The following is an 11372-nucleotide window of genomic DNA, read 5'->3' on the forward strand; positions in this document are numbered from 1 at the left end:
GGACGTCCCCGTGACACGTGAAGTGAAATCATGGAGTGACGCCACAAGTTTGATGTTTCCTGTGTGCAGGAGCGGCCACACCCTGCTGGCCTTCTGGTTCTCCCGGCAGGAGAACAAGCTGAACCGGCAGCAGACCATCGAGCTGGGTCATCACATCCTCAAGGCGCACATCTTCAAGGTAGCGCTGGTGTCCACACACACACACACACACACACACACACACACACGGCCATGATTGACACACTCTGTCTCTTTAAGGGTCTGAGCAAGAAAGTGGGCGTCTCCTCGTCCATCCTGCAAGGCCTGTGGGTGTCCTACAGCTCTGAGGGGCTTTCGGCCGCGCTCTCGTCTCTGAGGAACCTCTACACGCCCAACATCAAGGTGCCCTCGTCAGACCCACTTGTCACTGGGGAGCCAAAGAGGCGGAGCTAAACAGTGCAGTGTGTTGATTGGTGGACGGAACATGGTCACTCCCACAACTGACACTGTGATGTCATTGTTGTGTCATGTATGCTAACCAGCTACAGCATAACGCTATGATGTCACATAATGATGTCATTGTTGTGTCATGTATGCTACCAAGCTACAACGTTATGCTATGATGTCACATAATGATGTCATTGTTGTGTCATGTATGCTACCAAGCTACAACGTCATGCTATGATGTCACATAATGATGTCATTGTTGTGTCATCTATGCTACCAAGCTACAACGTCATGCTATGATGTCACATAATGATGTCATTGTTGTGTCATGTATGCTACCAAGCTACAACGTCATGCTATGATGTCACATAATGATGTCATTGTTGTGTCATCTATGCTACCAAGCTACAACGTCATGCTATGATGTCACATAATGATGTCATTGTTGTGTCATGTATGCTACCAAGCTACAGCGTCATGCTATGATGTCACATAATGATGTCATTGTTGTGTCATGTATGCTACCAAGCTATAACGTCATGCTATGATGTCAGATAATGATGTCATTGTTGTGTCATCTATGCTACCAAGCTACAACGTCATGCTATGATGTCACATAATGATGTCATTGTTGTGTCATCTATGCTACCAAGCTACAGCGTCACGCTGTGATGTCACGTAATGATGTCATTGTTGTGTCATCTATGCTACCAAGCTATAACATCATGCTATGATGTCAGATAATGATGTCATTGTTGTGTCATCTATGCTACCAAGCTACAACGTCATGCTATGATGTCACATAATGATGTAATTGTTGTGTCATCTATGCTACCAAGCTACAACGTCATGCTATGATGTCACACAATGATGTCATTGTTGTGTCATCTATGCTACCAAGCTACAACGTCATACTATGATGTCACATAATGATGTCATTGTTGTGTCATCTATGCTACCAAGCTACAACGTCATGCTATGATGTCACATGATGATGTCATTGTTGTGTCATCTATGCTACCAAGCTACAACGTCATGCTATGATGTCACATAATGATGTCATTGTTGTGTCATCTATGCTACCAAGCTACAACGTCATGCTATGATGTCACACAATGATGTCATTGTTGTGTCATCTATGCTACCAAGCTACAACGTCATACTATGATGTCACATAATGATGTCATTGTTGTGTCATGTATGCTACCAAGCTACAACGTCATGCTATGATGTCACATAATGATGTCATTGTTGTGTCATGTATGCTACCAAGCTATAGCGTCATGCTATGATGTCACATAATGATGTCATTGTTGTGTCATGTATGCTACCAAGCTACAGCATCATGCTATGATGTCACATAATGATGTCATTGTTGTGTCATCTATGCTACCAAGCTACAACACCGTGCTATGATGTCACATAATGATGTCATTGTTGTGTCATCTATGCTACCAGGCTACAACGTCAGCTATGATGTCACATAATGATGTCATTGTTGTGTCATCTATGCTACCAAGCTACAACGTCATGCTATGATGTCACATAATGATGTCATTGTTGTGTCATCTATGCTACCAAGCTACAACGTCATGCTATGATGTCACATAATGATGTCATTGTTGTGTCATCTATGCTACCAAGCTACAACGTCATGCTATGATGTCACACTGTGATGTCATTGTTGTGTCATGTATGCTACCAAGCTATAGCGTCATGCTATGATGTCACATAATGATGTCATTGTTGTGTCATGTATGCTACCAAGCTACAACGTCATGCTATGATGTCACATAATGATGTCATTGTTGTGTCATCTATGCTACCAAGCTACAACGTCATGTTATGATGTCACATAATGATGTCATTGTTGTGTCATCTATGCTACCAAGCTACAACGTCATGCTATGATGTCACATAATGATGTCATTGTTGTGTCATCTATGCTACCAAGCTACAACGTCATGTTATGATGTCACATAATGATGTCATTGTTGTGTCATCTATGCTACCAAGCTACAACGTCATGCTATTATGTCACATAATGATGTCATTGTTGTGTCATCTATGCTACCAAGCTACAACGTCATGCTATGATGTCACATAATGATGTCATTGTTGTGTCATGTATGCTACCAAGCTACAACGTCATGTTATGATGTCACATAATGATGTCATTGTTGCGTCATCTATGCTACCAAGCTACAACGTCATGCTATGATGTCACATAATGATGTCATTGTTGTGTCATGTATGCTACCAAGCTACAGCATCATGCTATGATGTCACATAATGATGTCATTGTTGTGTCATCTATGCTACCAAGCTATAGCGTCATGCTATGATATCACATAATGATGTCATTGTTGTGTCATCTATGCTACCAAGCTACAACGTCGTGCTATGATGTCACATAATGATGTCATTGTTGTGTCATCTATGCTACCAAGCTACAACGTCGTGCTATGATGTCACATAATGATGTCATTGTTGTGTCATCTATGCTACCAAGCTACAACGTCATGCTATGATGTCACATAATGATGTCATTGTTGTGTCATCTATGCTACCAAGCTACAACGTCATGCTATGATGTCACATAATGATGTCATTGTTGTGTCATCTATGCTACCAAGCTACAGCGTCACGCTGTGATGTCACGTAATGATGTCATTGTTGTGTCATCTATGCTACCAAGCTATAACATCATGCTATGATGTCAGATAATGATGTCATTGTTGTGTCATCTATGCTACCAAGCTACAACGTCATGCTATGATGTCACATAATGATGTAATTGTTGTGTCATCTATGCTACCAAGCTACAACGTCATGCTATGATGTCACACAATGATGTCATTGTTGTGTCATCTATGCTACCAAGCTACAACGTCATACTATGATGTCACATAATGATGTCATTGTTGTGTCATCTATGCTACCAAGCTACAACGTCATGCTATGATGTCACATGATGATGTCATTGTTGTGTCATCTATGCTACCAAGCTACAACGTCATGCTATGATGTCACATAATGATGTCATTGTTGTGTCATCTATGCTACCAAGCTACAACGTCATGCTATGATGTCACACAATGATGTCATTGTTGTGTCATCTATGCTACCAAGCTACAACGTCATACTATGATGTCACATAATGATGTCATTGTTGTGTCATGTATGCTACCAAGCTACAACGTCATGCTATGATGTCACATAATGATGTCATTGTTGTGTCATGTATGCTACCAAGCTATAGCGTCATGCTATGATGTCACATAATGATGTCATTGTTGTGTCATGTATGCTACCAAGCTACAGCATCATGCTATGATGTCACATAATGATGTCATTGTTGTGTCATCTATGCTACCAAGCTACAACACCGTGCTATGATGTCACATAATGATGTCATTGTTGTGTCATCTATGCTACCAGGCTACAACGTCAGCTATGATGTCACATAATGATGTCATTGTTGTGTCATCTATGCTACCAAGCTACAACGTCATGCTATGATGTCACATAATGATGTCATTGTTGTGTCATCTATGCTACCAAGCTACAACGTCATGCTATGATGTCACATAATGATGTCATTGTTGTGTCATCTATGCTACCAAGCTACAACGTCATGCTATGATGTCACACTGTGATGTCATTGTTGTGTCATGTATGCTACCAAGCTATAGCGTCATGCTATGATGTCACATAATGATGTCATTGTTGTGTCATGTATGCTACCAAGCTACAACGTCATGCTATGATGTCACATAATGATGTCATTGTTGTGTCATCTATGCTACCAAGCTACAACGTCATGTTATGATGTCACATAATGATGTCATTGTTGTGTCATCTATGCTACCAAGCTACAACGTCATGCTATGATGTCACATAATGATGTCATTGTTGTGTCATCTATGCTACCAAGCTACAACGTCATGTTATGATGTCACATAATGATGTCATTGTTGTGTCATCTATGCTACCAAGCTACAACGTCATGCTATTATGTCACATAATGATGTCATTGTTGTGTCATCTATGCTACCAAGCTACAACGTCATGCTATGATGTCACATAATGATGTCATTGTTGTGTCATGTATGCTACCAAGCTACAACGTCATGTTATGATGTCACATAATGATGTCATTGTTGCGTCATCTATGCTACCAAGCTACAACGTCATGCTATGATGTCACATAATGATGTCATTGTTGTGTCATGTATGCTACCAAGCTACAGCATCATGCTATGATGTCACATAATGATGTCATTGTTGTGTCATCTATGCTACCAAGCTATAGCGTCATGCTATGATATCACATAATGATGTCATTGTTGTGTCATCTATGCTACCAAGCTACAACGTCGTGCTATGATGTCACATAATGATGTCATTGTTGTGTCATCTATGCTACCAAGCTACAACGTCGTGCTATGATGTCACATAATGATGTCATTGTTGTGTCATCTATGCTACCAAGCTACAACGTCATGCTATGATGTCACATAATGATGTCATTGTTGTGTCATCTATGCTACCAAGCTAGAACGTCATGCTATGATGTCACATAATTATGTGTTTGTTGTGTCATCTATGCTACCAAGCTACAACGTCATGCTATGATGTCACATAATGATGTGTTTGTTGTGTCATCTATGCTAGCAAGCTACAACGTCATGCTATGATGTCACATAATGATGTCATTGTTGTGTCATCTATGTTACCAAGCTACAACGTCATGCTATGATGTCACATAATGATGTCATTGTTGTGTCATGTATGCTACCAAGCTACAACGTCATGCTATGATGTCACATAATGATGTCATTGTTGTGTCATGTATGCTACCAAGCTATAGCGTCATGCTATGATGTCACATAATGATGTCATTGTTGTGTCATGTATGCTACCAAGCTACAACGTCATGCTATGATGTCACATAATGATGTCATTGTTGTGTCATGTATGCTACCAAGCTATAGCGTCATGCTATGATGTCACATAATGATGTCATTGTTGTGTCATGTATGCTACCAAGCTACAGCATCATGCTATGATGTCACATAATGATGTCATTGTTGTGTCATCTATGCTACCAAGCTACAACACCGTGCTATGATGTCACATAATGATGTCATTGTTGTGTCATCTATGCTACCAGACTACAACGTCAGCTATGATGTCACATAATGATGTCATTGTTGTTTCATCTATGCTACCAAGCTACAACGTCATGCTATGATGTCACATAATGATGTCATTGTTGTGTCATCTATGCTACCAAGCTACAACGTCATGCTATGATGTCACATAATGATGTCATTGTTGTGTCATCTATGCTACCAAGCTACAACGTCATGCTATGATGTCACACTGTGATGTCATTGTTGTGTCATGTATGCTACCAAGCTATAGCGTCATGCTATGATGTCACATAATGATGTCATTGTTGTGTCATGTATGCTACCAAGCTACAGCATCATGCTATGATGTCACATAATGATGTCATTGTTGTGTCATCTATGCTACCAAGCTACAACGTCGTGCTATGATGTCACATAATGATGTCATTGTTGTGTCATCTATGCTACCAAGCTACAACGTCATGTTATGATGTCACATAATGATGTCATTGTTGTGTCATCTATGCTACCAAGCTACAACGTCATGCTATGATGTCACACTGTGATGTCATTGTTGTGTCATGTATGCTACCAAGCTATAGCGTCATGCTATGATGTCACATAATGATGTCATTGTTGTGTCATGTATGCTACCAAGCTACAACTTCATGCTATGATGTCACATAATGATGTCATTGTTGTGTCATGTATGCTACCAAGCTACAACGTCATGTTATGATGTCACATAATGATGTCATTGTTGCGTCATCTATGCTACCAAGCTACAACGTCATGCTATGATGTCACATAATGATGTCATTGTTGTGTCATGTATGCTGCCAAGCTACAACGTCATGTTATGATGTCACATAATGATGTCATTAATGTCACGCTGTGAAGTCATTGTTGTGTCATGTATGCTACCAAGCTACAACGTCATGCTATGATGTCACATAATGATGTCATTGTTGTGTCATGTATGCTACCAAGCTACAGCGTCATGCTATGATGTCACATAATGATGTCATTGTTGTGTCAAACCAGTCTAACCAAGCTACAATGTCATGCTATGATGTCACATAATGATGTCATTGTTGTGTCATGTATGCTACCAAGCTACAACGTCATGCTATGATGTCACATCATGATGTCATTGTTGTGTCATCTACGCTACCAAGCTACAGCGTCATGCTATGATGTCACATAATGATGTCATTGTTGTGTCATCTATGCTACCAAGCTACAACTTCATGCTATGATGTCACACAATGATGTCATTGTTGTGTCATCTATGCTACCAAGCTACAACGTCATGTTATGATGTCACATAATGATGTCATTGTTGTGTCATCTATGCTACCAAGCTACAGTGTCATGCTATGATGTCACATAATGTCATTGTTGTGTCATGTATGCTACTAAGCTACAGCGTCATGCTATGATGTCACATAATGATGTCATTGTTGTGTCATCTATGCTACCAAGCTCCAACGTCATGCTATGATGTCACATAATGATGTCATTGTTGTGTCATCTATGCTACCAAGCTACAACGTCATGCTATGATGTCACATAATGATGTCATTGTTGTGTCATCTATGCTACCAAGCTACAGCGTCATGCTATGATGTCACATAATGATGTCATTGTTGTGTCATCTATGCTACCAAGCTACAACGTCATGCTATGATGTCACACAATGATGTCATTGTTGTGTCATCTATGCTACCAAGCTACAACGTCATGTTATGATGTCACATAATGATGTCATTGTTGTGTCATCTATGCTACCAAGCTACAGTGTCATGCTATGATGTCACATAATGATGTCATTGTTGTGTCATGTATGCTACTAAGCTACAGCGTCATGCTATGATGTCACATAATGATGTCATTGTTGTGTCATCTATGCTACCAAGCTCCAACGTCATGCTATGATGTCACATAATGATGTCATTGTTGTGTCATGTATGCTACCAAGCTACAGCGTCATGCTATGATGTCACATAATGATGTCATTGTTGTGTCAAACCAGTCTAACCAAGCTACAATGTCATGCTATGATGTCACATAATGATGTCATTGTTGTGTCATGTATGCTACCAAGCTACAACGTCATGCTATGATGTCACATCATGATGTCATTGTTGTGTCATCTACGCTACCAAGCTACAGCGTCATGCTATGATGTCACATAATGATGTCATTGTTGTGTCATCTATGCTACCAAGCTACAACTTCATGCTATGATGTCACACAATGATGTCATTGTTGTGTCATCTATGCTACCAAGCTACAACGTCATGTTATGATGTCACATAATGATGTCATTGTTGTGTCATCTATGCTACCAAGCTACAGTGTCATGCTATGATGTCACATAATGATGTCATTGTTGTGTCATGTATGCTACTAAGCTACAGCGTCATGCTATGATGTCACATAATGATGTCATTGTTGTGTCATCTATGCTACCAAGCTCCAACGTCATGCTATGATGTCGCATAATGATGTCATTGTTGTGTCATCTATGCTACCAAGCTACAGCGTCATGCTATGATGTCACATAATGATGTCATTGTTGTGTCATCTATGCTACCAAGCTACAACGTCATGCTATGATGTCACATAATGATGTCATTGTTGTTTCATCTATGCTACCAAGCTACAGCGTCATGCTATGATGTCACATAATGAAGTCATTGTTGTGTCATGTATGCTACCAAGCTACAACGTCATGCTATGATGTCACATAATGATGTCATTGTTGTGTCATCTATGCTACCAAGCTACAGCGGTCTGCTATGATGTCACATAATGATGTCATTGTTGTGTCATCTATGCTACCAAGCTACAGCGTCATGCTATGATGTCACATAATGAAGTCATTGTTGTGTCATCTATGCTACCAAGCTACAACGTCATGCTATGATGTCACATAATGATGTCATTGTTGTGTCATGTATGTCATCATTATGTGACATCATGCTATGATGTCACATAATGATGTCATTGTTGTGTCATGTATGTCATCATTATGTGACATCAAGTTATGATGTCACATAATGATGTCATTGTTGTGTCATCTATACTAACCAAGCTACAACGTTGTGCTATGATGTCACATAATGATGTCATTGTTGTGTCATGTATGCTACCAAGCTACAATGTCATGCTATGATGTCACATAATGATGTCATTAATGTCACGCTGTGAAGTCATCGTTATGTCATGTATGCTACCAAGCTACGACGTCACTCTATGATGTCACGCTGTGAAGTCATTGTTGTGTCATGTATGATGCCAAGTTACGACATCATGCTATGATGTCATGATGTGATGTCATTGTTGTGTCATGTATGGTACCACACTATGATGTCATTGTTGTGTCATGTTATGTCATGTATGGTACCACACAATGATGTCATTGTTGTGTCATGTATGTAACCAAGCTACGACGTCACGCTATGATGTCATTGTTGTGTCATGTTTTGTCATGTATCATACCAAGATACGACATCATGCTAGGACGTCATGCTGTGATGTCATTGTTATGTCATGTATGGTACCAAGCTACGACGTCATGCGATGATGTCACGCTACAGTGTGACCATACGATGTTATACTAAATCACGCAACGATATGCTACTATCTGGTCTTGCTACGGTATTGTGCTAAATGTCACATCATGACGTTACGCTAAAGTGTCATGTGTACGATGTTGTGTTACGATGTCGCGCTATGATGTCATGCTATAGTATCGTGGTACAATGTGTGCTACAATGACACGCTACAATATCGTGGTACGATGTTAAGCTATGTAACACTACGATGTCACGCTTATTGAGCTACGATGTCACGCTACAGTGTTCAGCTACAATGTTATGCTACAATTTTATGCTACGATGTTATGCTATGTCAAACTACGATGTTACGCGATGATGTCACACTACGATGTCATACTTGTTGAGCCACGATGTCACGCTATAGTGTTGTGTTACGATGTCACGCATTGACCTTGTACGTATGTTACGACTGTTTGGTGCCTTGCCCAAGGGCACACCTGTGTAGAAAGTAAAGGCCAGTGCACAGTGTCCATGAAGGCGTCATGTCTTCTTTCATCAACCCCGTCTTCACCTGTTTTCTCTCTGCAGGTGAGTCGTCTGCTGATGCTGGGCGGGGCCAACGTCAACTACCGCACGGAGGTGCTGAACAACGCCCCCGTGCTGTGCGTCCACGCCCACCTGGGCTACATGGACATGGTGGCTCTGCTGCTGGAGTACGGCGCCTTCGCCGACGCCCCCTCCGAGAGCGGCCTCACGCCACTGGGCTACGCCGCCGCCGGGGGCCACATGGCCATCGTGACGGCGCTTTGCCGCCGGCGGGCCCAGGTGGACCATCTGGACAAGAACGGGCAGTGCGCGCTGGTGCACGCGGCCCTCAGGGGCCACATGGAGGTGGTGAAGTTCCTCATCCAGTGCGACTGGAGCGGCGGGCAGAGCCAGCAGCAGGCCGCCTTCACCAAGAGCCACGCCGTGCAGCAGGCGCTCGTGGCCGCCGCCAGCATGGGCTACACCGAGGTGACGCCCCTCGCTTTTTGGTGATGCTTCCCGTGTGCCGACTTACCCTCCTCCCACTTCCCGGGTGCCGACTTACCATCCTCCCACTTCCCGTGTGCCGACTCACCTTCCTCCCATTTCCCGTGTGCCAACTCACCCTCCCGCTTCCCGTGTGCCGACTCACCTTCCTCCCATTTCCCGTGTGCCAACTCACCTTCCTCCCATTTCCCGTGTGCCAACTCACCCTCCCGCTTCCCGTGTGCCGACTCACCTTCCTCCCACTTCCCGTGTGCCAACTCACCCTCCCGCTTCCCGTGTGCCAACTCACCCTCCCGCTTCCCGTGTGCCGATTCACCTTCCTCCCACTTCCCTTGTGCCAACTCACCCTCCCGCTTCCCGTGTGCCGACTCACCCTCCCGCTTCCCGTGTGCCGACTCACCTTCCGTCCACTCCGTGTGCCAACTCACCCTCCCGCTTACTGTGTGCCGACTCACCCTCCCGCTTCCCGTGTGCCGACTCACCTTCCGTCCACTCCATTTGCCAACTCACCCTCCCGCTTCCCGTGTGCCGACTCACCTTCCGTCCACTCCGTGTGCCAACTCACCCTCCCGCTTCCCGTGTGCTGACTCACCCTCCCGCTTCCTGTGTGCCGACTCACCCTCCCACTTCCCGTGTGCTGACTCACCTTCCTCCCACTTTCCGTGTGCCAATTCACCCCCCAGCTTCCCATGTACTGACTCACCCTCCCACTTCCCGTGTGCCAACTCAACCTCCCGCTTCCCGTGTACTGACTCACCCTCCCACTTCCCATGTGCCAACTCACCCTCCTCCCGCTTCCCGTGTGTTGACTCACCTTCCTCCCACTTCCCGTGTGCCAACTCACCCCCCCGCTTCCCGTGTACTGACTCACCCTCCTCCCACTTCCCGTGTGCCGACTCACCCTCCCACTTCCCGTGTGCCGACTCACCCTTTCACTTCCCTTGTGCCGACTCACCTTCCTCCCACTTCCTGTGTGCCGACTCACCCTCCCGCTTCCTGTGTGCCGACTCACCCTCCCGCTTCCCGTGTGCCGACTCACCTTCCGTCCACTCCATTTGCCAACTCACCCTGCCACTTCCCGTGTGCCGACTCACCCTCCCGCTTCCCGTGTGCTGACTCACCCTCCCGCTTCCTGTGTGCCGACTCACCCTCCCACTTCCCGTGTGCCGACTCACCCTTTCACTTCCCTTGTGCCGACTCACCTTCCTCC

At 43.7% G+C, this 11372-nt stretch overlaps 1 protein-coding gene across 3 annotated transcripts in view; it reads left to right on the top strand.

Moving 5' to 3' along the window:
- Window positions 1-11372, top strand: part of tanc2b (tetratricopeptide repeat, ankyrin repeat and coiled-coil containing 2b) — a 236905-nt gene that overhangs the window by 202157 nt on the left and 23376 nt on the right. For all 3 annotated transcript variants that reach the window (XM_061907641.1, XM_061907643.1, XM_061907644.1), the window contains exons 17-19: window positions 70-178; window positions 259-381; window positions 9719-10144. In XM_061907641.1, the coding sequence (XP_061763625.1) occupies window positions 70-178; window positions 259-381; window positions 9719-10144 (658 nt within the window). The remainder of the gene's footprint in view (window positions 1-69; window positions 179-258; window positions 382-9718; window positions 10145-11372) is intronic.

Source organism: Nerophis ophidion, linkage group LG08, assembly GCF_033978795.1.
Source record: "Nerophis ophidion isolate RoL-2023_Sa linkage group LG08, RoL_Noph_v1.0, whole genome shotgun sequence".
NCBI classification, from domain to species: domain Eukaryota; kingdom Metazoa; phylum Chordata; class Actinopteri; order Syngnathiformes; family Syngnathidae; genus Nerophis; species Nerophis ophidion.